Raw genomic sequence first — 26,471 nt, 5'->3', positions numbered from 1 at the left:
CTCTAGCTATAACTTGCCTTCTCCTTCCCCAGACATCTTTTACTAAAGACAAAATTGCACATATTATTTAAATTACATATCTAAGACTACATAGCTAAGTCAACTGTTTAGAACTGAATGCTGAAACAAATTGCTTTTTCTAGACACTAAGCAGAGTCTTAATTAAAGAAGTACAGCCTCCAGCAAGGATTTACAAACCAGGGCACCTGCATCAATGTTCAACATGCTGCTGTTAGAGGTGAGTGTCTGCAGGAGGGCATAGGGGGTCAGAGGTCCTATATGAGCCCTATTTCGAGATGTACAGTGAATTAAAACAGCAAAAAACAAATATTTCAAGTATTTTCTGGAAAGTGTTGGTGGGAAGATAATGTTGACAGAAGAAAACTTGGAAGACTGCTCATGGTGGTCTCTAAGCTTGTGTTGCTTTGCCACTGCAAAACCTCAGCCACTGTTCTGCATATAATCTGAGATCAATGGGAAGGGGTTCTTCTCACATTTGCCTACAAAGTGTAGCAGAAAAAAAATTTTATATGAGTTCCTCAAAAATATGCATGTATTTTATATGTCTTGTGTGTATATATGTAAGGCAATGACCTAAGGGAGGGGGTCCAGCAGATGCCACAAAGATGATGATGGGCCTGGAGCATCTATCTTGTAAGGAGAGACTGCAGGAGCTGGGCCTATTTAGTTCGGAGAAAAGTGAAAGGGGTTCTCAGTAATGTGTATAGATGTCTTCAAAGCCGGTGCCAACAGCACGGTGCCAGATTCCTTTCAGTGCTGCCCATGACATGACAAAGGACAATGGCCATATACTGAAACACAGTAAGTTCCACCTCAACAAGAACGCCACGTTGCAGGTGGCAGAGCACTAGAACAGGTGAGCCGTGGCGTCTCCCTTTCTGAGGACATTCCAAACCCATCTGGACGCGTTCCTGTCTCACTTGATGCAGGTGGCCCTGTCTTGGCAGGAGAGTAGGTCGAGATGATCTCCGGAGGCGCCTCTCAACCCCTTACGATTCTGTGGTAATGCATACACGCACATACTACAGGCGTACGTGCCGTAGCCGGTGTGTAGACCCGCGTTCACACAGTGCGTGCACCGATGTGACACGCGGCGGGCACACGGCGGCACGCGCCCGGCCGAGCCTCCCCCGGCCCGGCGCGGCCGCTGGTGGCAGCAGCGCCGGCCCGCGGAGCGCCGCCCCCGCTCCCCGGAGGAGGTCAGGCCGGCGGTAGCGGAAGCTTCTCCCTCCCTCCCGGCGTCCCGGAACCAGCCCCGCCGCCGCCGCCGCCTCCTGCCCCGGCCCGCCGGCAGCATGTCAGCTCCCGGCGCCGCCTCCCGCAGGTGACACCCGCCCTTCCGCTGCCGCCGCTTCCCCTCCTATATGGGCCACCTGCTCTCGAAGGAGGCAAGGAGCCTAAGCCGGGATCGCCGCCGCCCGCGGGGGAAGGTGCCGCCGCCGCGCAGCCGGAGCTGCTTCCTGCGCGGGCCCTGCATGCTCTGCTTCATCGTGCACGGCGCCAGCCCGCCCGCCCCGGAGCAGCCGCTGCCCGCTGGGGACCCGCTGCTGCCGCCGCCGCCGCCCTACGTGTCGCTGACCGCCGCGGAGCAGCGCGTCGCCCGCCGCCTCCTGCGCCTGGCGCCTGCCGCCTGGGAACCTCCGGGCCGCTGCCAGCGCCTCTTCCTCTCCGGCCTGCTGCCCTCGCCGGTGCGGGGCCTCCTGGGGCCGCCCGGCGAGGTCTCTTCCGAGATGGTGTGCAAGCGCAAGGGGGCCGGGCTGCCCGCCTGCCCGCCCTGCAAGCAGCCGCGCTGCGCCGCCGCCGAGCCCGAGCCCGGCTCCTGCCAGTGCCCGGCGGAGCCGCAGCTGCTCGCCCTGCCCAGCGCCGCGGGGGAGAGCAGCGGGGGCACCGCCGGGCAGAGCGGCGGGGGACAGCCCGCCTCGCCGCCGCCTCCTGCGCCCCAGGACGAGAAGGAGCAGGGCCGGGAGGAGGAGAAGGAGCGGGGCGGCGAGGCGGGCTGCGAGGAGCCGCTGGAGTACCCTGGCGACAACTGCCGGGAGTTGCCGCCGCCGCCCACCCCGGACATCAACCAGCTGCCGCCTTCCATCCTTCTCAAGGTGGGTCGGGATGGGGGAAAGGACGGGCCAGCCCGCTCCTTGAGGATTTGGGAAGGGGCTGTGCCAGCCCCCGGGGTGCCGGTGTCGCCGGGCGGACCCAGTGCAGGGGGGAACCGGAGGAGGCCGGGCCAGTTCGGAGCTGCCTCAGCGCCTGGCTTTGGGGAGGCAGATAGGGTTCTGGGGTGTTGTTTGTGTCCCGTTCCACGACCCCTTTTTTTTTTTTTTTTTTTTTTTTTTTTTTTTTTTTTTTTTTTTTTTTTTGTCGTTGGAAACGGCCTTGTGAGGCATTACCTGGAGATGCAGGCACACAAATCAGGTCCTGAAGCTGTCTCCTAAATGCTTTGACTGTACCTGTTAACTTCGTAAGGTGTCCTTTTTTACAAGTCGACTTTTACTTGCGTCACTGGTGTAGTACTGGCCAAGGGGGCCTGTGTCTGTATTTAGTGCTTCCCTGGGTGTTGGAGCTACACAGACAAGTTTTCAGTGTTGATTATTAAACAGTTTGTATTGCTGGGTATTGTGGGTCGATTTTGGCCTTAGTAGTTCCACAGTGTTTGCAGCCTTCTTGAATTACATGCTTTCATTACCTCTTATGCTGTATATCCAAAGAACAGTCTCACTGCTCCTGTCCCTTTTGCTCTCTTTCTGTTCCTTTAATACTGTTCTCCTTTGGAAATACTTTCCATTTTTAAGCTACTGTTTTGACCACTGTACTGACTTCCTTCAACAAAAAATTAGCTAAAAAGAGGAGTCTAGCCGGAACTGAGCCAGTGATGTTTTCCATAGTCTGTTGTGAGTGTGCCTTTAAATTTTGGGAATAAGTTTTCAGGATTGCAGGAGTTTCTCAGAGGTCAGATGGCTAAACTTAAAGCAGGATGTAGTAATGGAGGAGTGAGAGGTGTGACTCTTGGTGTTCGTATTTTGCTAGTTGCACATACAGTGTAGAACCGAAAGAGTACTTCCTTGACTCTTTTGTTGTCAAACAGTACCAACCTACTTATCTGTCTGTCTTGCACATAACACTAATTCTTTGTGATGTTTAGTTGGTTTGAGTGTTTTTTGTTGTTTTTGTTTGTTGGTTTTGTTTTTTTTTCAATACTCATGTGTTAGTAATGATAAGCATATTTCATAGATGTGGTATGCAAATTAATTCTAGGCAAATAAGAATTCATGAGCTATCATCTGAATTAATCTCATCTGTGATTACAAAATTGAAACTTTGTCTTGTAGTTCTTCTAGAAGGGAATTCATTTGTTTGCGGCTGTTAATGGATATGTTATTGTTATCTTTTCTTTGATATTTGGTTTTAGGATTTCAAACTGGACTCATCTGATTAGTGTAGCTGAAATACTTCTTGATCAATGGCATGAGTACTTTTCTGTGGTTACTTTTAATATTCAGTTTCACTTTTTGAAAAATATCTATCTATAATTGTGCCATAACTTTAATAGTGAAAGATGTCATGTCCATCTTACCTGTGGACTAGTTTAAATGTTACTTAGTGTCTATTTCATTCTTACTTGTGCTTTCAAGGTTGTGGGGGTTTTATGTTTGGCTGCATTTTTTTACAAACAAGGGATTTTTGGCAGGCAGCCGCTCACACACCACATCCACAAACTGGTTGGGTGGAGAATTCAGGGGAAAAAGTGTACCTTGTGGGTTGTGATAGGAACAATTTAATAACTGATGAAAAATAAAATATGCTACTAACAATGTTTGTATAAAAAGGAGAACAAGAAAGAGAGATCCAGGTGATGCACAAAACATCTGTTTTGTACCAGCTACAAAACACTGTTACCAGCAGCTGGGAAGAATTTTATCCTAGCTGAAATCAGGACAGACATCTACCTTCCTCAGTGATTTTGTCTCTGCAGTTGTCCTGTAGTCAGTTCCTTCTGCAATATCTAAAAAAATAGGCCATTATTTCCAGCATTGAGGTAGGAGCCAACCTACTCACCCCGAAATTTGCCCTTCAATCTATAGCTGTACTAACGAGTTGGGTTTGTGGTTTTGCATTTCTTGAGATTATGTATATCTATATCTATCTATCTATCTATACATCTCCTTATAACATTATTCTTTATATATATATATATATATATAATATATATACACACAAGATATGTGTATCTTTATCTATATATCAGTCTCCTAACTATTCCATGGTTTGGGGCTTTTTGGTTGCTTCCAAAATATACTAGTCTGTTGTGGAACTTTTAACTTCAGGTGTTTAACCAGGTGTCCTGTCAACTGGATTTACATTTGCCTTCTTATGATGGATTTTGATACAGATAGAATATCCTAAATATAATCCATTTTCCAAAGGTGTCATTTTATTATGAGAGGGTGGAAGCCAAATGTGCCCAAAATCTTTACTGAGCTTTTTACAGTAGATGTAGGACACACAAACCTTAATGCAAGGACAAGAGATTCCATCTTGGGAAACATCAGGAGACAGATCCTGATAGTTTTTTTTCTTGATTCCCATGTCTGTGACTTTCTGATATAGTGGTGCTGGTGCAGGAGTGACTGTCACCAGTGTCTGTAGGTGGGCCCAAGACAAGCCCAAGGAAATAGGTCAGGAACTCTTTTATGAGGAGCTTGCCCCTTTGTCTGCTCAGGTACTGTTTAGATGTTTAGAGTGGTTCAGTCTCCTCTAAGTCACGGGTTTCGTATGGGTGGAAGGGTTTGTCAGAGTGAAGTTGGCCTGCAGATCATTAGATGAGCCCTGCTGGATAGGGAGGTTCATAGTGCAGTATGTCAGTTGATCCTGCTTCCCTGGCTCGTGAAGAGGTATCCTGGTCAATATGAAGTGATGAAAGAATGGTGCTTCCACAGTCAGGGTTTTGTGTTTTGCTTTTCGTTTTGCTGCTGAAACATGTATGAGAAAACAATGTTATGCAGTGGGCAAAATGTCATCTTTAGTCTTGGTAGAGGAGGGTGATTACCTTTGACCAAGGGGTAATTTAAAGCCATTCTTTAAAACTTGAGGAGAATTAAGGAATTATAGATCAGTCAACTATAGATAGCTTGACTGTGTCCTAGACATGTGTGTGTGAATGAAAAAAAAAAGGAAGCTGTTTCTAAGTAGTTCAGAAAATTACAAAATCTTCTGCTGCATACAACTAAGTTCTGAAAACTTTGAGCTGTACCTCACAAATTTGTGCCTATTGAAGAGTCATTGCTGCTTATTTCTGGAAAATAAAAGAAAAAAATAAATCTTCCTGTTGTATCTGTTACCTCTTTGCAGTGCTGTTGTTTAATCAAAAAAAGTGTAAAATGGTCTGCAGACTGAGCCCTGAACTTATGAGAGAATGCCAATTCAAACACTTCAGATATCCTTTTGAGGTGTATTAACAGGAGTTCTGCATGTAAAACACAGAATGGAAATTCTCTCCTGTGCTTGGTGCTTTAAAGGCCTCTGCTAGAGTACTGCAGTAGGTTGTGGGTGCTGGGATCTCTTTAAGAAATCCACACACAAATGTGAGAGGCACCAGAGGAGAGCTAGACGTCTTGAAAAACATGGGCTATTACAGTAGTTGGAAATTTCTGGACAAACTGAATGACAGTTCTTCAGAAAGAAGACTGAGATGCAATCTTTAGTTAAGAGAAAATGGATAGAAAGTTTGACTGTGTTCCGGTCCCTTGTTCAATAGAAGGAAATAATAAGCTTAATTTAGGTGAGACCCTTTAATGTTCTTTCACTGTATCATTTTCCAGGCCTTGGCAACAGTGGTTTCCTGTCTATAAGGTTATGTGACTAAATTGACAAAATAGGTATTTATTGAAAGGCCTTAGAAGGATACACCTTGGGCAGCACAAGAGCCTGGCCAAGGCTATACCCTGGTTGAATCCAGGATTGATCTGAGTCACAAGTTTTTACACTCTTATAAGTTTGGGTTCATCTACATACTGGGTTCACTTGGTTCAATTGTCCAGTTACAGCTCCAGGTCATGAAGTCTCAACCCCCTGTCTTGCCCCCTTCTCTCTGCCATTGTTTATGCTTTTTGGGTAATGGTTGCCCTTGATTTTTAGCTGGGAAGGGATTGTTTTGCCTGACTATCCTGTGAAGAGAGCTTACTATCACCTAATATGAAGTTTCAGAGTTACATACCAGGCAGCAGAGAATCTGAAAAATATAAAAGCTAAAACCCAAGGTATCATGACAAATTGGGATTTCTATTTATTGATTCTTTTTTTAACATCAAAGGGAATGCCCTTATCAGGAATGTTTGGGGTGTGCTTGAACTTACTTCAAAACAAGAGAGTCCAGAATAGATGATGTATTCTTTTTGAGGTCCTCTTTCTCAGTTTGCTGATCTTATTTTTATAAAGCATGAACATGTGCCTATAGCACTGACCCTGTCAGTTTTGGCTTAGGGCTAATGCACTATAAAGGGAATATAGGTGTGTGTGCGAGTATATATGTGGGTATGTATTTAATCTAGGGTTTTAGTAAGTCTATTATTACTGTTATTTGGAGCACTCTTGACTCCTTTTCTCTTTACTCAGTGCTTTTTACTTACTTTTCTCATTCTTCCTTTGTTGAAATAAGTTACAGGTTTTCTTTTGTTGCAATGATAACTTAAGATGTTTTTCTATGATAATGTTGATTTAAGCAAAATGCATTGCTACTGTCATTGTACTGCTAGCACTGTATTTAAGATAATCTGAGTTATATGAAGTGGGTTTGATAGACTAGAGATAGACCTTTAATTTTGTCTTCTGATTTTATGAATGCTTCTTTTTAAAATTTTTTTAAATTCTTTTTGGCTGGTCAGGAGGAAGAGGTGACAAAATACATTTGGATTGGACTTTATCTGCAAGTTCCTTGAGTCACTTTTGTAATACTAGCTTTCTTTCCTATTTATGCTGGTGTTTCAGCATATTATCCTGTCTAAAGCTGTCCTAGTTTAGGGCAAATTTGGGAGAAAATCTGCAAAAGGAGGCCCCTCCAGAAAGCAAACCCACACAGCCCCTCCCTCCAACCGGTTTGGGAAGGATTCCTCGGAGAGAAGTGGAAAGAACCTGTTTATTTAACAGGCACAGCACCCCCCAGCACACAGAATGAACAATACCAGATGATAACACTCCTTCACCACTCTGAAAAGGATGACAAATTCAGAAAGTCTCTCTTGGGGGGTGGTTGCTCTATTGTCAGTCCCTCCGGCGCTGGAGATGGCTGCTACAAGCCACGAGGTGCAAGCTCTCGGTGTTTCCAGGTCCCAGTCCAGAGCAGGTTCGAGTAGTTCCAAAAAGGGGAGGGAAAAAAAAAAGGAAAAAAAGAAAAAAAGGAAAAAAAGGAAAAAAAACAGTCCAGGGGAAAAAAAAATTGGACTGCTTAGCTAAACTAGCTAATGAGCAGAAGCAAAAGCAAAAGCAAGAGCAAAGCAGGAGCAAGCAGAAGCCAGAGCAAGAGCAAAGCAAAAAGCCCAGCAAAAAGCAAAAACCGCCCTATGTACTCCCTGTCTCTGTGTCCCGCCAGCCGTGGGGGAGCAGGCTGATAACAAAACCCAAAACAAAACATTCACTCTTCAGAGCCAGTCTTGAAGGCACAGAACATAATATCCAGCATAAACAGAACACACAAATGGGGATACAAGCATCATAGCGTCACCCTAGGACAAAAGCTCATGTTGAGTCTAACTTTTAAGTGTAGCACTAAGAGACGTGGAACGGGTTTTGAACCTTTTTGAGTGATGCTAGGAGGTAAAATGTCCTTTAATTTCACTATTAATTTGCCTGAACTCATTTTTCTTTAGTAATGCTCAACACAGCAATGTGATTTGTTATGGATTTGTTTTGGGTTTTTTTTGGCTTTTTGACTGTTTTTTTGTTTTTCCCATGAAGCATACTGTTACCCTGTGATTCTAGTGGGGAGATGAACTTGTCTGAGGTTCACTGTGGTGTTACTGAACTTCTGGAATACAGTTGGGGGGCAGAATTGTGAAGGGAAGGTGTGCCAGTAGACTAGTAACTAAAGAGTATATGCTCATTATCTCAATGATAAATTTCTGAAAGATGTAAATTTTGTTGTAAATTTAAAATTCGTTGTAAATTTTATGATTGATTGCAGAATTACAAAAACAATTGTTTTTGTGATGTGTTTGAAAAGGTGGCTTTTGTTCAAGCATGTAGGTTTTAACATCACAGAAAGAGCTATGTGATGGAGGAGAAATGTCATGGAAGGAAATTTTTGGTTTCTTTGGCAGGGATAGATGCCTTAACACTCATGTACAGTAAAAGTTTCCTTAATGTTGTTTAGATGTTGGCTTGGCTTGTTCAGCATCTCCAAAATGACATATTATTGCATGAAGAAAAGAGGTTACAAGTTGTGCAGTGTTGGAATGTAAAGCAAATGAAATATAACATATGCTTCCATTCCCTAATCATTTATTTGTTTATTTTGTTTAGATTGCCTGACCAATGTTTAATCTTTCAAAGATTTTGCTTTGTTTTAATGTCTTTGTTTTTAAACTGGCATGATGACTCAAAAGCATTACCTAGTGTCTTTTAGTGAGGACAGTTGGGTTTCTAAGGGTGAAAACATTGTGAGCTCCTGCAAGTAAAGCTACTCTGCTTATTGGTGAGGACTCTTCCTTTCCATTAGGAGGACAGTAATTTCTTACAGACAGAAGGTAATATTGTGGTTTACCTTGAAGCTAAGGCAATCTGTGAGTAAGTGGCTGGTGATGGCAGTGTTTGTCTCCTTTTGTAACTTCTGGCCTTGTGTTCCTGTCGCTGGCTTTGCGCTCTGTAGAGTGATCATGCTGGGGTAGTAAATTCATCTGGCTAATCTGACACCAATCTAACATTGCAAAACTTTTCCTTAGAATCAGCTGCCTGAAAGGACTTTCTCTAAGTACAGTCACTAAATCTAGTGCTAAAATTCAAGTGGCTCAAAGTAGGGGATTGGTAAATGGTTGCTATGAATGGCAACTTGCCCAGACAATCCTGGCTGTGATGTGAACTCACATCATTTTGCCTGGCTGGCACATTTTTCTTACTCACAAGGACACTTTGAACTTGGACACTAATTTCCCTCATGGGTGTACTGAGGCTTCTTTCAGAGGTGTGTGAGTTCAATGCTCTCGTCTCCTTCATAAACTCAGAATTATTTGTATTTCCCTTGTTCATTTCAGGTTATGTGTGAGCGAAGTGAAGAAATATCTTGAAAACAAAGCACATACTTGTTCTTCCTTCCTCTTCTCTTATGTATGATTCTTGAGTTTTCTGAAATAGAATGAAGCAGCCTTTAATATAAATCTTAGTCTGGTAGTTTAACTGCTCTATGCCTGCAATTAGCAAATACTATGTTTTACTGTTCATAGTAAAATGTCATGTGCTAAGCATGTTCTTTTTGTCAAATGGTACTTGAGAGATATTTTTGTGAATGAAATTGTAGTTAATTGCTGAAAGATTGATGAAACAAATGAGCAGTTTTCCAAGAATGAATGTCTCAAGATACTTAGGCACCATGAAGTGTTTGAGTGTACATTTTATTGTTCCTTTGTTGTTAATTCCTTAAGATTTTTGGTTTCAAACAAATCTACCTGATGCAGTGTAATGAAAACAATTTTGTAGATACCTGTTCTTGAATACAAAAGTTTCTTCTTGATAGATGAGAGCTTCATTCAGAGAAATGAAATGTATTTCAAATGAAAATGATGGATAGAAATAGGGGGTGTGTAGATTCACCTTTTACAGTCTTTTCTGCTATGGGGCCTATATTTTGTTCATGTCCGTAGAGGTGTGCCTATTTTTTAAAGTTAGCAATATGTTTTTAAAGAATGGTATTAGCAATCAACTGAATTTTCTTGCATCCTTTCCTGAGGCAAAACCTTCTTTAGTATATGCAATCAATAACTCTGACTCCTCGATTATGGTTTTTATTTTTTTTTAGATTAAGATTGGCTTTGGATAAATTAAAATTATTTCTTGAATTATGGTTGTATTTACTTTATATATGATCCAGGTGATGTGAATTACTTCTTAGAAAACCACATGCTGAGGATATTGTGTTAGCAACCACATAAACAATTTTCTACTACCAAACTTCCTTTCATAGTAACTTTAACGGATATGGTTGACTTTTCACGATATCCTTTGATTAAAAGTGCAGTTTTGTTGTTCACTTGATTCACTTTGAGGAACTTTATTTAAGGCCGAAATTACCAAATATTTAAAGACACACTAAATAAATTTAGTACATAGATTTCTGATTTTTTAAAACTGATCTTTATTATTTTTAAAAAACATATTTATAGGATGCTTTGTTGTGGTTTTTTTTTTTTTCTGTTTTTTTTCTCCTCTGTTCCTGCTGAAATACTCTAACATTTCACACAAGTGTTCAAAACAGTCTTTTTTAAACACACAGGCTGAACTCTCTAGCATACATTTAATATAGAAACAGTGGGGAAGTGTTAAGTGTGTAATGTCTGAGGCCCATTATGCAAGGACTTGGTGGTAAAGGAGAAAATTATGCAGAATAACTTATTTCTAGTTTTTCGGGTTAGACCTTTCATTAATATTAATTAGCATTTGCTTTCTCCCTTTCTCATACATTGTCTTAAAAAATATTCTAAAAAGTTGAAGAAAACACCAAAACTTCATCAGACACTTTTTTGGTGGTCTGTGCTGTGCAAGGGCTTGGTTTAGCTGGTTTAAAATCAATTGGACATCACCTGATTCAGAATGGTGGATTGCCTCACATGGGGTACTTTGGAATTAACTGTGTTTTGTTGTTTAAAGGTAAAACAGTGTAGCTTTTCTCTTGTAAAGGATTTGTATGGGTATATCTATCAAGATAAAATTTGACTGTTTGAATTGTGTGAAGCAGATTGAATGTGATTTGACTGAAAACTTCTTATATCTGTTAGTTGACTTCTGCTGTCATGGGCATTGCATTTTTGTATTTTCTTTTGATGTTGGATCACTTAGGCTGGAAAATATCTCTTAAGATCATTAAATCCAACTATTAACCTGGTATTGCCAAGTCCACCAATAATCCATGCTCCTAAGTGCCACATCTACAGGTCTTTTAATACTTTCAGGGATGATGTCTCCACCACTGCCTTGGGCAGCCTGTTCCAGTGCTGGATAGCCCTTTTAGTGAATAAATTTTTCCTGATGTCTAAACTAAACCTCCCCTGCCTCAGCTTGGGTCCATTTCTTGTTGTCCTGTCAGTTTTTGCCTGGAAGAAGACCCTGAATCCCCCTGGCTACACCCTCCTTACAGGCAGTTGTAGAGAGTAATAATATTCCCCTGAGCCTCCTTTTCTCAAGGCTGAAAACCCTCAGTTGCTCCCCATCTGACTTGTGCTCCAGACCCTTCACAAGCTCCTGTGCCCTGTGGAAGCACACCAGCACCTCAGGGTTTTCTTGTAGTGAGGGACCCAAAACTGACCCCAGGATTGAGGTGTGGCTTCACCAGTGCCCAGCACAGGGGAATGGTCACTGCCCTGAAGTACTTCCGTGCAAGCCGTGAACAGTTTCTTCAGGAGACTGCTGTCTCAAAGCAAACTGTGGCAGACCAAATTCACAGCCTTTAACTTATTCCACCACACAGGTCACCTGGTCATGGGAGGAGACCAGGTTGGTCAAGCAGGACATGCCTTTCACAAACCCGTGTTGGCTGGGCCTTACTCCTGGTTGTCCTGTATGTAACTAACACTTGAGATGATCCACTCCATACCCTTATCCAGGACCAAGGTCTGATGACAGGCCTGTAGTTTCCTGGATCTTCCTTCAAGCCTTTTGTGTAGATGAACATCACATGTATCATTCAGTCAACTGGAAATTCCCCTGTTGGCAGCTAGGACTGCTTTTAAGTAATGGAAAGTGGCTTGGTAAGCACTTCCACAAACTCCGTCAGGGCCCATGGATCCCATTTTGCCCTGTAGACTTGTGGGTCTTAAGTGGTGCAGTGGGTCACTGACTGTTCCCCCTTAGATTACGGGGGACTTCATTCTTCTCCCTGTCCCTGTCTTCCAGTTCAGTGGGCTGGGTACCTGGAGAGCAGCCAGTCTTGCTGTTGAAGACTGAGGCAAGGAAGGCATTTACTGGTCTTTAATGAGACTCTGTGAGCAGTCTTATTTCAAAGCAAGAGCTTGTGGTTAAAGAATTTACCATGTCTGGAAGGTATGATAAGGCTGTCAGTGGGGAAGATCAGGTATCCTTAAAATGGAATGTAGCCTGAAGGCTAAGAGAGTCTCTTGCAGCCATTGAAGGGAAAGATAAACCCACTAATCTTAACAATGACATGAAAGGGTGAACCAGGAGAAATTGACATCTGCATTAGGAATTTGAGCTGAAGGAGGGTGAGATGAGAGAGAGGGAGCTCCTTTTCCGGAACTCTGCTTTCTCTATCCCTGCCTTTTGCCAACAGGGAAAATAATGTAAAATGATTCTATAAAAAGCTATTAAATTTTTTTTTCCCTTTACTGTGCTGAAGGATATTCTGGTGTTTGGAAGAGGGATTAGACAGTAGAGGGGGGAGCAAACTGAATGGTGGATATGAAAGTGTAGATGTTCAAGTACAATCCTCAGGAATTAAACATGCTAACTAGTAGATCCATTGCCGTCCAAGTTATCTGTCATAAGCAGGAATTAAATGAACAGGCATGTGGGTAGGAATGGTTTTGGTTTTCAGCTGTATTTATACATCCTTTGGAATTAGAAAATTTAAGCCACAATATCAGTGTGTGTCTAGAGAATAATACTGAATTAAAGGGTGGTGAAGTCATCGAAGTGAGTAGAAATGCTTTATGCACTAGTGTAATATTTTAATCAGTAGCTCAGCTAATCACTTAATGTAAGGGTGATGTGCCACCACCTGGGATTTGTATAGTCCTTGCTTCTCCATTAGTGTATTAATTCCATTTAGTGTAATTCAGTATGTCATCTTCTAGCAATTGCAAGCTCTGAAGATAAGCCGTTGTTTTACATGGCATTATTCAACATCCTTTTATAGCTGGAACTTTTAGAGCTACTACAGATAATAACACTGGCAAGGCCCTGTTTTTGAACACATACCACTTGTGTAACTTACATGGCTACTTCTGTGCTTCTGAGCATGCTGGGACTTCTGCAAGGATTTGGGTCTCTCTTCTCGTCCTGGTGGCCTTACTGTTTTCTGAGAAGTCACTTTGCAGCTCCTTAATTGTCTTTGCTTCTAGACTTAAGTACAGCATGGAGTAAAATATTACTACAAGTGCTTTTGGACATTTTAAAGAATATTTTCTATGCAGCAGTACTGCTTGTGTCAAGTACTTAATCAAACTTGTATTTTTTTTTTTGTTTGTTTTGTTGTTGCTGCAGCTGTTGCTGCTGCTGACCTGTTTCTCCTGCATGTTGCTTCATGCAGGAGAAACAGGTCAGCAGTAGATCTGTGATTTGTAAGGGCTTTCAGCTTTTCCTGGGATGGTAGTGTGATGGGTTGATCCTGGCTGGACACTAGGTTCCCCTCCAAAGCCCTGGCACCCCCCTTCTTGACTGGTGAGAGAAAACATGAGGAAAGGGTCACGAATTAAGGACAGGGAGAGATCACTCAGAGATTACTGTCATGGGCAAAACAGTCTGAATTTGGGGAAATAGGTTGAATTTATTACCGATCAAATCAGAGTAGGATAATGAGAAGTAAAACCTACATCTTTCCTGACTGTTTTATCCTTCCTTGGCCTAACTGCATTCACAATTTTCTCCCTCCTTCCCCCAGCCGTTCAGGAGGACCAGAGTAGGGGTTATAGTCAGTTTATCATACCTTGTTTCTGCTGCTCCTTCTTCATCGCATATTCTCACTCCGTCTCTGGTCCCAGCTTGTTTCTTCTCGATGACATTTTTTTCTCCTTCTTACATTATGCCAGAGGTGCTACTTCCATCACTGACTGTCTTAGCCTTGGCCAGTGTGCGTTCAGTCTTGTGTGCTGGCTGACACTGGGTCTGTAAGACGTGAGGGAAGGTTCTAGCAGCTTCTCAGAGAAGCTGCCTTTGTAGCCCCCCAACTCTCAAAGCCTAGCCATGCCAACCCAGGATAAGCAAAATAAAATACGGATATTATTTGTGGGCTTTCATTTTAACAGTGGCAGCTGTATTAGCAACAGTCTTTACTGCACCAGGTTTACTATGTTACTGTTCCTGCTGGTAGTGGGAATTCAAGTTTCCTACTGCTCTAACTAACTTAGAATTACTGAGCACCATCAGACTGTCACCTTTTCTCGTGTTTAGAATTACACTTTTGCAGGAAGTGTCAGATGCCAAATTACCACTTATTATTCTGTGCTTTCTTTCTGCTTGACTGAGGATGATGGTATTTTTTGAGTGCTGGTTGCAGCCACCTCCTGGTCCTGCTCATGGTTTCACCAGTATGGACAAGAATTGCAGGGAGAAAGCAGGCAGTGATTGCTCTTCTGTCTGCTGTGTTTAACTGGCTGCCTAATGAGAAGCAGACACTGACTCTGGTAATGTCCAAGCAAAGGCCTGTGGGGAAATGGGGTTCACGCGCAATCCTTCAATACTGAGGAGTCTTGTATAAGAGATTGCGAATTTCTCATAGCTAGAAAAAGAGGAGAATGATAAATCTTGCAAGCATTACAAAGCATCATGAATTTGGCCCCCTCCTCTCTTATTAGAACTCTGCTTCATCAAGGGGTCTTGTTACAGATATTTAAAACTGCTGGGGTAAACCATCCCATAGAATAAGGAGTACAGTTTATGGTTGTTTCTCTTGACAGTTCCTTGTCTTGTCTGTTCCAAAGATTGCCCAATGAACAAAGTTCTTTAAGTTACAATTTGTCCTGGTTTAGGGCAAATTTGGGAGAAAACCTCCAAAGGGGGCCCCTCTAGAAAGGAAACTCACACAGCCCCTCCCCCCAAACAATTCAGGAAGGATTCCTTGGAGAGAAGTGGAAAGAACCTGTTTCTTTAATAGGCAAAGAACCCGCCAGCACACTAAATGAACAATACCAGATGACAACACTCTTTCACCACTCTGAAGAAGATGACAAATTCAGAAAGTCTCTCCTGGGAGTGGTTGCTCTGTTATCAGTCCCTCCGGTGCTGGGGATGGCTACTGCAGGTCACAGGGTGCAAACTCTTGGTGTTTCCCAGGTCCCAGTCCAGAGCAGGTTCGAGTAGTTCCAAAAAAGGGAAAGAAAAAAAAAATCCAGGGAAAAATTGGACTGCTTAGCTAAACTAACTAACTAGCAGAAGCAAGAAGCAGGAGCAAAGCAGGAAAGCAGGAGCAAAGCAGAAGCAAGAGCAAGAGCAAACCAAAAAGCAAAAGTCACACTCTGTACTGCCCCGTCTCTTTGTCCCACCAGCCATGGTGGAGCAGGCTGATAACAAAACCAAAACAAAACATTCACTCTTCAGAGCCAGTCTTGAAGGCACAGAACATAATATCCAGCATAAACAGAACAGATGACTGGGGATACAAGCATCATAATGTCACCCTAGGACACCATTAAAGTTCAATGCTTCATTATTCCTTCTTTTTTTTCCCCTCTTTGCCATCCCTTTTCCTTGGCCAAACAGTACTAGTAGTTTCCGTGAATGTTTTCACGTTTGCTAGACTTCAGCACTTTCCTATGGACACTCTCCAGTATCTTCAGATTTTGCTAAGAAAATTACCTGAGATGGGCAGTAGTACTTCTGTTTAGTACTTGATGTCCTCAGATCAGTGGGAGGACTTTTTCATGTTTTGCAGTCTGTACACCTGTGTAGGTATAATGCCACTACTGCCTTTTCTCATTATGGGATCACATGTAGATTTAAGTTCATTTGTGCTGACAGGGTACCTTCATATGAACTCTTGACAGAACCCCTTTTTATATTTATTAATGAACAACCGTGTTTTTAGGAAAGGGATTAATGTAGTACATGCTATGACAATTTATGGTTGCTGTAAAGTTACAGTTTATTTTTTTTTGCCAGCTATAGTGCTATTTTGAGCTATAGTGCTCAAAACCTTGAAGACATAAAAGGCTAATTTTGTGCTTCAGTTCTCTTCTATGATACTGATTTACTCTGCTAATTTACTCTACCATCCTATGCCCCCTTCCTGCAAGACCTGATGTTTTAATACCTTTAAGACTCTTCTTACCAGTTCAGTTAAAAAATAAAAAATAAAAAAAAAAAGTTTCCCATCCATTTCAGGATGGGAATGAAAGCACTTTTTAAATGGCTTGCAAATAACACTGAGCTAATTTGTAATTTTTTAGGTGTGCCATCTCAGAAGCACTTCTGAAACTCAGTCTATCAGATTAGCACTTAGGATATATTCTATTGTTGGTTATGCTAATATGACTTACTAATATTGTCAGTTCTTGTGGGATGTAGGTTTTTTTGTTATTGTCTCTGACTAATCAAGCAGGGGGGGCAAGTCTTTTATAATGCATGCTAATACTTTTCTGTCTTTTACAAGATGTAGTGATAATAAAATATTTCTGTCTCTAAAATATGATTACATGTGACAAAAATGTATTTTTTCTTTCTTTACAGATATTTTCCAACTTATCTCTGAATGAGCGTTGTCTTTCAGTGTCATTAGTCTGTAAATATTGGCGTGATCTCTGTTTAGATTTTCAGTTTTGGAAGCAACTGGATCTCAGTAGTCGTCAGCAGGTATGAAAATATCATTGTGGAATAATTGTTTTCATGACTCAGGATTTGTTCTTGTAACTTGTGCTTTTGACCAGGGGTAAACAAAAGAAACATCTAAAATGGTGATATCTGTAGTTGCATGGATTTTTCTGGTATTTGCTGAAAATGTCTGGACCCTTAGATTGGTTCCTTTAAATATAGTATATTTTGTCTGAGATCAGTTATTAAACAGTTTGAGCACAAGTGCTGTTCGAAATGGGTTGTGGGTTACCTGTCTCAACTCTGCATCAGGTAGTTTGGAGGTGTGAGATGTCTTATTCATTCAAAGACAAACATGGGCATTTCTGAGGTTGCTGTAGTTTGAAGAATGGTCACATATGTGGTGCTTGCTCTGTTTTAACAAATTTTCTTTATTTTATTCTTCAGCTGATATGGCTCCTACTCATTAGACAAGAGACTGTGTTTGTTTTTTTGTTTTCAGTGTTTTGGTTTTTTTTAGGCTTTTAGCCAATCCTAGGATTAAATATTTGTGGGTTTAATTTAGTGACATCCCTAGGAGCCTAGCCTTAAATTGTACAGGGTAACTTTCCTCCTTGGAAAGCTTCAGGGAAGCCAGTATTGTTTGGTCTCTGCCCTTGGGTTTCTTGTTGAGTAGTGTCTTGCGGGGGTTTATAAACCACATCTTGAGCATTTAGTGAAAATACAGAGTGCAGAGAAATAACAACTGGACAGTTGCATTTGAAGAAGGATTTTTTTTTCTTTGCAATTTGTTTTTGTTGTGGTTTAATCCCAGACAGCAGTCAAGGCCCAGGCAACGCCTTCCTCACTCCCCCACCAGTAGGGTTGAGGAGAGAACTGGAAGAATAAAAGCTACATAATTCATGAGTTTAAAGAGTTTAATAGTGAAAGCAAAATTACACACATATATACAAAATAAGAATTAAGAACAAGACAAGGAATTAATTCACTGCTTCCTATCAGCTGGCACGTGCTCAGGCATCCCCAGCAGAGCAGAGCCACATCACACTTGAGAAGACACTTCTCAATGACTTGAGAAATCAAACCCCATCCCTGGAAATGTCCCCCCCTTCCTCCTTCTTCCCCTCACTGACTGGTTGACTGACTGACTGGGATGCCACATGGTCTGGAATATCCTTTTGGTCAAATGGGAGTCACCTGTCCTGGCTGTGTTCCCTCCCAGCCTCTTTGCTAGTGTGGCCAAGTGAAAAGGAGAAAAAGCCTTGGCTATGTGCAATCCCTGTTCAGCAATGAGAAAGCCAGCACAAATTCAAAACATAGTCGCATACTAGTCACTGTGAAGAAAATTCTACCCCAGGCAAAAGCAGCACAGTTCTTTTCCATTTTAACACCTGCCTGATGAAAGAGCAAGAAGAAAGATCTGACTTTCTACAAATGAAAACCATATTGAATACAGCAAAGACTTCTCCTCAGCTTTATAAGACAAAAATCAAAAGGGATTTGTGTTGCTCTCTTGCTCTCTTTGGTTAAAGCTAAATCTCGTCTATGCCAAATGATGTGTAAATATTTCTGAATGGTCCTTTGTAGGATTGTCTTCTTTTAATATTATTGTCATTTTGGTTGACTGTGATGTGTATAGATGCAAAATAGATGGAATGTTTTTTTGCAAAGGCGATAAGGAAACTTTGCTGTCTGAGCACCCAGGGGCTGCCCTGTCATCCACACTGGCATCACCTGCTTGGGACCGAAGCCCCTCTGTGGCAGCGGCCTCAGGGAGGTGATCAATGCCCTGCTCGGCTGCCTGCACACCCCACACAATCAGACCACTTTTCTTACTGCCTCAACTTCAGGTTTCCCACAGCAGAGTCTCAGACCTCTGGGTCATTAAAATAATGTAATCATTGTGCAACAACAGAATAACACCTCAGGCTGGAGGAGGAGGGACCCCACAAAAGGGACCCTTGTGCTTTTATACCCTCACAGTCTGTTCATGGGTATATCCGGGGGCTCTTGGCTCCTGCTGTATTTCCAAGTGTCTCCCACCTGGCTGCATCACAGGTCTCTGTGCCCTTTGTTTTACAAAGGGCTGGCACTAGTTCATGGCCTTTTGCCTCTGGCTGTGCCACCTGGAGCTCAGCTGCATTCTGAGCTATTTGCATTGAGTGTATTCCTCAATGGTTCTCCCTTTGATTGCATGGAGCATGCCTGCTAATACATTAAAATGAAAAAAAGAAAAGTTTTAGGGCATTGAAACACTGCCCTTCCAAACAGCATGACTACAAATAAGAAATATAATAGGATGAGGGCTAACACAATTTCTATAGGGCACAAATGATTATCGTTATGAAATCACATATATTCTCATATATTCACATCTCAGTAAAGAAAGGCAGTAATTTTTGGTGGCTACAAGTTACATAGTTCTGTTATTAGTTGATATTCTACCTTCTGTTGGTTAAATGATTCCTGCCATTCTTATGCTAATTAGTCCACGTACTCAGTCTTTCTGGTCTTTTGGTTTGGTGGGTTTCTTGGGTTGGTGATCTGTGGTGTTTGCCATATCCCCTTGCCAGAATTGCCTTTTACTCAGTTGGAGTTGATTGAACACAGTTGCTGAGTTTGCTTTGTTAGTTTCTTCCTTATCTAAGAAGTTCTGCCAAATGTCATTGTGGTCTATGAATTCTGCATTCTTTGTGTCCACTGTCAGTAGTACATTACTCTCCCCAAGCTTTGTTAACCTTTCCTAGGAGCTGAGGTCATTGAGGCACATCAAGCTCTGAACCTTAATAAGGTGGTTCTACCAACAAGTAATTTATCTTTCTAATACCTGGGCATCACAGTCTTTTTATGGCTGAAAAGAGAGGTAGGTCTGTGGTTGCCCTCCTAACTCTGGAGCTCAGTCTGGTACTTGAGAACTTCTGTCAAGCTGGGCAGCCATTTGGGATTCTTTTTGTGGTCACATAAATTCCTGCAGCTGCCCATATTTTCTGTACTTGTCTAGCTGTTGCCTCTCCTTCTGTGAGCTTTATCATAAAGCCATCTAGTTACAGTCTACACAGTATGTCAGAACTGGCTTTCCCCCAATTGACCATATTCTATCAAAACCATCAACCCCACCCACCCCCTGAAACAAACCGATTACAGTAAAATATTCAGCCATAGGTAGTATTTGTAAAGGAGGTATAGTTTCATTTTTCCTATAGCTCATGGAAATGCATCTTACAAACAGTCATTTTTGTCCTAGTGACGTTAAAGATTTTTATGGAAAAAGTTTTATGTGAGTATTTGTTTTTTCTTTGCAGGTCACTGATGAGCTGTTGGAAAAAATAGCATCAAGAAGCCAGAATATTACTGAAATCAATATTTCTGATTGTCGCAATGTATCTGATACAGGAGTATGCATATTAGCCATTAAATGTCCTGGGCTCTTAAGATATACTGCCTACAGGTGTAAACAGCTTTCCGACACCTCTATTATTGCAGTTGCCTCTCAGTGTCCTCTTCTTCAGAAAGTGCATGTGGGCAATCAAGACAGACTCACTGATGAAGGCCTGAAGCAGGTAACCATCCATTCCACAAATTCCTTCTGAAAACTTAGTATATTTCAGCTTAGTGAGAAGAAGAAATACCCTTTCATGGGATTTAATTAAAATTATGGTCAATCTTCTGTTTTAACAGTTGGTACATGGCGACTTTTTTTTTTGGTGCAATAAATGCTGTTCTCTAGAGACTGCACATACTTTTTTATTCTTTTTAATACCCAGGGATTGAACGATCGCTTTTGTAGTTAAATGTGCAGTTTGACACGCTGTACTTCACTTCTGTTGGATTCAATTTTCCTGAGCTTGGTTGCTATTCAAAACCCATGTTTAAGTAACTCGTTTTTGCTTCATGAGTGTTGAAGGTGACTAAGATCTTTATCTGTTGGATGTGCAGGAAGGTTTCATCAACTCTCAGAGAGTGTTAAAGGAGCATTTAGGAGTTAGGGTAAATCAAATAAGCTGTTGAGCATAAAGGCATTGTTAGCTACTTGTACACACATTAAATAACTTAGTTCTTATATGGTGCTGTTAGTTCCATTTTACTGACTGTAGTTCGCAACTTCATTTTGTCACGTATGTAATTAGAATCTTTCTTGTTTGCATAGTGTTTCAAAGCCTGAAAAGAAAGATAATTTTTAATGGGGGGATGGAGAAGCAGAAAAAAAATCTTTTCTCCATCTCTTCAGTCAAATTCTGTTGTTTTTTTTTTGGTTTTTTTTTCACTTTGATTTCATTAATTGCAGCTTGGCTCAAAATGCAGGGAATTGAAAGACATACATTTTGGACAATGTTACAAGATCTCAGATGAAGGAATGATCATTATAGCTAAAGGCTGTTTAAAGCTGCAAAGAATATATATGCAAGAAAACAAATTAGTAAGTACATATCTTGATTTTGTTCTTCCAAAGGCATTTTTTGATTGTCAAAGCTTTCTCTTGCTCTTTGTCTTTTAAAAATTTTATTTAGAATGGCTGCTTTTTGCAAGTGAATTGCTTAAAAATGTTTCTGGCTGTGAAAATTGCAATTCTGCAGAGATGACACAGAAGGCGAAGTACAAGTTAAGCTAAATGCATTAACTTCTTGTTTTGAAGATGGTATTTCATGAGTAATTGTTTGGGATGTGCGTGGTTTGTATAGGAAACCACTTAGTTAGTATGGAATTTTTTTTTTGTTTCTAGAAGTGCAGTAAAAAGTGCAAACATCTAAAAGATTTTTGGAGCTTGAGTTCTTGATTACAAGTGATATACTCTGATCATATTTTCTTGAAATATGTCACTTTCACATCAGGATGGAGTAGTGTGCCTATGCTAGTAGAAGGAAGTTGTTGAGGAGTAACAAAACAATCTTGCGTCCTAATTCTAAGCATCTCTGAAATGATGGTTTCTAATGCTGAGAGAGAGTGGCTTGCAAATGGTATAGCAGAACACTGACTTAAGTTTTTTTCCAAATTTAATTTTATTTTTTAAAATCTATTTCTTACAAGAAAGTAATACTTGGCTTGCAGTTGAATTTTTAACTGTCAGCTAACATCATGCTTATAACCTTTGTTTCAAAAGTGCTGAATTGGAGCAAATAAATTGTGTTTGTAAGAAAATGGCATACCTTGTATTTAAGAATCATTTGATATTTACCTTCAAAAAGACAAAGAAATGGTAATGCTCAAGATTGTTTGGTTTTTTTTTTTAATAGAAACCATTCTCAAATCAGCAAAGACAGAAAAAGGCAGACAGTTATTGGTTTTGATCAGAACTGTAGAAAGTTGAAAAATAGGAGACAGAGACCTAAACTGAGATTTCTGTGTAGTTGAAGTGTAGAAAAAGGGCACGCACCTCCTCTTGTGTTGAAACACAATCTTGAATACTGTCAAAGCTAGTCCTTCTTACCTTAATACATAAAAAACTTCAAATATGAAAAAGAAAAATTAATGATCTGAGAAGTCTGGAAGGAAAAACATCTTCCTTTCTTCGTTCCTTCTCTGGAAAGAGAAAGGTGGGTTAATTAAAATTAATGAACCCACCTTTTAAAATTAATTAACCCTGTCTTTGAAAGGAAGAGGAAAACCTTCAAGATTTGCATAGTTGCATGTGAAAGATGGCTTAATTGTAATTAAAAAAGTAGTGTGTTTAAATATCTGCATGAGTACTTGATCACTGGAAAATTTGGAGGCAAGGAATTAACTTAGCTTTCCTTGTAGATGCATCTCAGAGTTCTCATCATTGAAGTTTTTATTCTCTTTATAGTGTGAAATGTAACCTAAGAAATTGTTATTGCAGTTATTAGCACTTAAAGACTTTGTGGCTTTAATATCTGAAATACCATCGAAGTTCCTGGTTGAAATGGAACATATGAAATATTTTAATCCTTTTCAAGGCAATCATGAAATGTGCTCTTAACTTGCACTCTACTTGGTTGCTTCATTGTTGAAAACATAACACTGATTTTTAAACATATTTGCTGTCAAATAAAAAGGAAATTTCTCTTAATTTTGCCCCCTCTGGTAATTGTCTAGTGACTTACCAAAACTGAATTTTTTGCCTAGTTTTTAATGAATTTACTTCCTTTTTTTAAAAATCTAATTGTACTTAAATTCCTGCCCATCCTTAATTTTTCAAGAGGAAGAAAAAGCCAAGGGGCAAACTTGGTATAGCTCTGTAAAATTAAAGTTCAGATTCATTGATCTTCATATGTACAAATGAAATAAGTTTTTAAGCTATTATGAACTCCGGGGTGTTGAATTCTTAGAATAAAATAACTCTTGAACAATGCCATTGGATGACAAAGCTGAAGAAGCTGCTATGCTTTCCCTTTGCTAGGGATAAGTGACTTTCAGGTCTTGCTGGCAGTGTTGTTTTGTGTGATGAGCCAAGACAACTTTTAAAAGGTTCTCATGCAATTGTAAAATATAAACTTTTACATGCCAAAGTAAATTAAAAATAAAGGGATTTTTAGTTGTGGAATTGAATTGCCTTTAAAGGGAGTCATGGCTGGCAAATGGTTTGTCAAGTTCTGTGGGTTACTTTTCTCCCTTATAAAAAATCTCCTTAATATTTGGTGTGGCACATGTTACTTCCTGCTCCACTGGTGAAGAGGGTGGTTTGGGGAGATATATGTTGGTGTGTGTGTGTATCTTCAAAATAAATAAGCATTCATTCTCTGAAATCAAAGTATTCTGTGGCAAGAAAAGTGTACTTGGCGTACAAGGGCTTGGTCTGTGTATTTAAAGTTCATACAATGTCAGTATGCTAGAAGGAGGACTCCTATCCTTCCCTTTTAAGCAGCTGCTGTAGCATACCTGTAAATAATGTAAATAGTCTTATGTTTTGCATTTTCTTGTTTATTCCTTTCTCAGAGGTACTTAAAATCATGTGTGTGATTCTTACAGGCAATTTCTATTAGTTTCAAAATGTGTAGTGCATTACAGATAGTACATGATGGTTGAGTTTTCATATAGGCTTGTCTCACACTAATGGATTTTACACTTCAAAAATACATCTAGGCAGAGGCAACCATCAGCTAAATGATGCCTTTGTGAGTGTTACTTTGCAGTAAAATGTGTGTGGATCAGGCAACACAGTTCAGTTGCTTCATCTGTTGCTAAGTAACTCCATTATCAGACTGCTGAGCAGAAGCAGAGAAAGGAGAATTTATGTTCTGATTGTTGAATATGCTAGACATTTCACAGAAAAGTAGACCCTTTCCTGTCTTTGAAGTGCTGATTATTTCATGGTAATAAGCAAAAGCTGCAATTAATAAATGGGATAAAGGATGTAGGAGGAAAAAGTTAATGTTGCATGGCTAACTCATCAACAGAAGGTTGTTATTTGCATAACTGTTTATTTATCTTTTCAAAACATGTTTATTTTTCCTCTGTCCTTTGAATGACAGAAAATTGTATGCTGAGCCTTTTCTCTGAAGCATACTGGCCAAATTGGGAACCTAGTAAAAAATAAAAAATATATATATAACTTTGTAGAACTTATGAAGTGTGCCCCTGTCTCTCTTGATCTGCCCCCAGGCAGTCTGATACAATTGAATAATCTCCCAGAATTTCAGTGTAAATGGAAGAACAGATTAAAGCTCTGTCCAGACAAAAGTAGAAAATTTCTTAATTTCTTGGCTGAATTTAGTTGGACTTCTTACTTTATGGTTGTGACTGGTACGGTGTGCTATAACTTCTGTGTTTGCATCATGTGAACGTTCAATGTGAATGAAGCTGGTGGAGATGGATGGGTTAATTTCATTTTTATCTTTGTACCAATTGCTGTTTTTCATCTTTCCACCTGACACAAAGACTACCTAGCTTAGCTGCAAAGCCAGAGAACTGTTCCACACTAATGTGTTGTACTGTAGCTGAGGCACAGAGTGGGAAGTACTTCACCTGAATGGCTTTTATTTCAACAGAAGGGTGGAGTCCTAAAATATTTTAATGGTTTCATGAGATGCAGAACTCAGTGACTACAGTGCACCCAAATGAAAGGGTTATCTCCAGAAGCTTTTGTACAAGCTGTCTGTTTTCCTTATTTCGAATAGAGGAGATCTAGATTTAGGAGCTCAATGCAGAGCTGGAGAAAACCCTTCTCTACTTAACTAAATTGATTTTGTACATTATTTTCTTTTTAATTACTTTTCCTTAACTGGGTAACTTAAGGGCTAAAATTATGATACAATTGTTGCTGAAACTTAACCAGGTAGTAGTTACAAGTTTGTTCTTTCCTATTCCACCTAGTGTCTGTGGATTTTTGTGGTGAACTAGATATGGGTAATGGGAGAGAGCTTTTAAAGATAAAGCCGGGTAGAGTTTTAGATATTGTAAGAGAATGTCAATATTCCTACTTCTATACTTTGTTCTCTTGCTCTCTTTTCTCTTTTACAAGCTCATGTAAGAGTGCATGAGCTAGTATAGTAGCTGCTATGGCAGCACTTCTTCCTTTCCAATAAAATTATGTTGTGAAGTGGATCCTTAATGGCAAGTAATAGGTTTGATGGCTCCCAAATATGTTCATTAAGACAGTTAGAATATAACTTGACTGTGTTTCTGTTTCTTTTTAGACTCTTAAGTCTTCAAGATAACCAAGTTTTGGCCCAGTTGGCAATATGCTTGATATGTGATGACACTTTTAAAATACATATTTTACAGGTGGCTATTTAGCAGTTTTTTAAGATGGGTATTCTGTAAATGTTCTGCTTACCTTTGCAGTTTGCAGCAGACAAGAGTTTAAATTCAAGTTAACTGTGATGCTATGTTTGATAGCAACTACAGTGCTTAAGATCTGTGAGAAAATATGCTTTAGTTTCTGTAAATAAGAATCAAGGTAGACTAAGCAGAATACTACAGTTTTGTCACACAATTAAACAGTTAACATATGCTTTTACAGCATTGACTGGAATCAACTTAGTATAAAATGCATAGTAAAAAATAAACTTAATTCTCATATTTTCTGAATAAATAGTACTGTGTAAGCTGATAAATTTATTTCTGTCTTTTAATGATATTCCTCTCCCCACTTCTGTTTTTACTTTGGGAACCATTTTCCTTTGCTTTGTACTTCTCATTTACAAAACACTTACTTCAGCATTGTACCTTGTGTCACAAACATTGAGAGGAGACAGTATTTTGCTTTGAGTTTAGCCTAGGCAAATTGTTTCAGGAAGAAAGAATTATTAGGCATATAAACTGTGCAGTGTCAAATGTTCAGAATGTATGGAAATAACTTACTTTGTTTCAATGGTTAACAGGTAAATGAAAGATTTTTTTGGGAAAAACATTCTAAAGGAACGTAATTTCCCTGTCCTTTTTCCACTCCCCCACGATATATTCCATATGCTATTTCTCTTTTTACATGCAGTTGCTTAAAACTGTTCTTCTACTTGAAGAAATTTCAGAAAAAGAATTGATTTTCCATGTTTCTACAGACGTACTTTCCCAAAATACTTTTGAACCACTTTATATCATTATTTGAGGTTTTGAAAAGAACTATAGTTGTTCCAGACTTTCCCCTTCAATTACTATTTTTACAATTAAACCCCCATGTTCAGAAGGACCCCGTTTCTGGTTTTCTTTGCAGACATAGGCACCTCCTTCTCCTTCAGATGTGACCTATGTTTCCTGCAGCAGAATCTCAGACACTGGATTTATAAAAATTACAGGTTTAATAGAGATACAGCATCAGGTCAGTGAAAAGTGGGTGCCTTCAAAGAGAGACCCAGAACAAAGAAAACCCCAGGCAATTG

At 40.3% G+C, this 26,471-nt stretch overlaps 1 protein-coding gene across 2 annotated transcripts in view; it reads left to right on the top strand.

Annotated features, from left to right (window-relative positions):
- Positions 1 to 1,249: 1,249 nt before the first annotated feature.
- Positions 1,250 to 26,471, top strand: part of FBXL17 (F-box and leucine rich repeat protein 17) — a 277,370-nt gene continuing 252,148 nt past the window's right edge. For both annotated transcript variants that reach the window (XM_038123763.1, XM_038123764.1), the window contains exons 1-4: positions 1,250 to 2,117; positions 16,618 to 16,740; positions 20,001 to 20,258; positions 20,984 to 21,115. In XM_038123763.1, coding sequence (XP_037979691.1) covers positions 1,386 to 2,117; positions 16,618 to 16,740; positions 20,001 to 20,258; positions 20,984 to 21,115 — 1,245 coding nt within the window. In that variant the 5' untranslated portion in view covers positions 1,250 to 1,385. The remainder of the gene's footprint in view (positions 2,118 to 16,617; positions 16,741 to 20,000; positions 20,259 to 20,983; positions 21,116 to 26,471) is intronic.

Source organism: Motacilla alba, chromosome Z, assembly GCF_015832195.1.
Source record: "Motacilla alba alba isolate MOTALB_02 chromosome Z, Motacilla_alba_V1.0_pri, whole genome shotgun sequence".
NCBI classification, from domain to species: Eukaryota; Metazoa; Chordata; class Aves; order Passeriformes; family Motacillidae; genus Motacilla; species Motacilla alba.
This window is presented reverse-complemented; position numbering and strand designations above follow the sequence as displayed.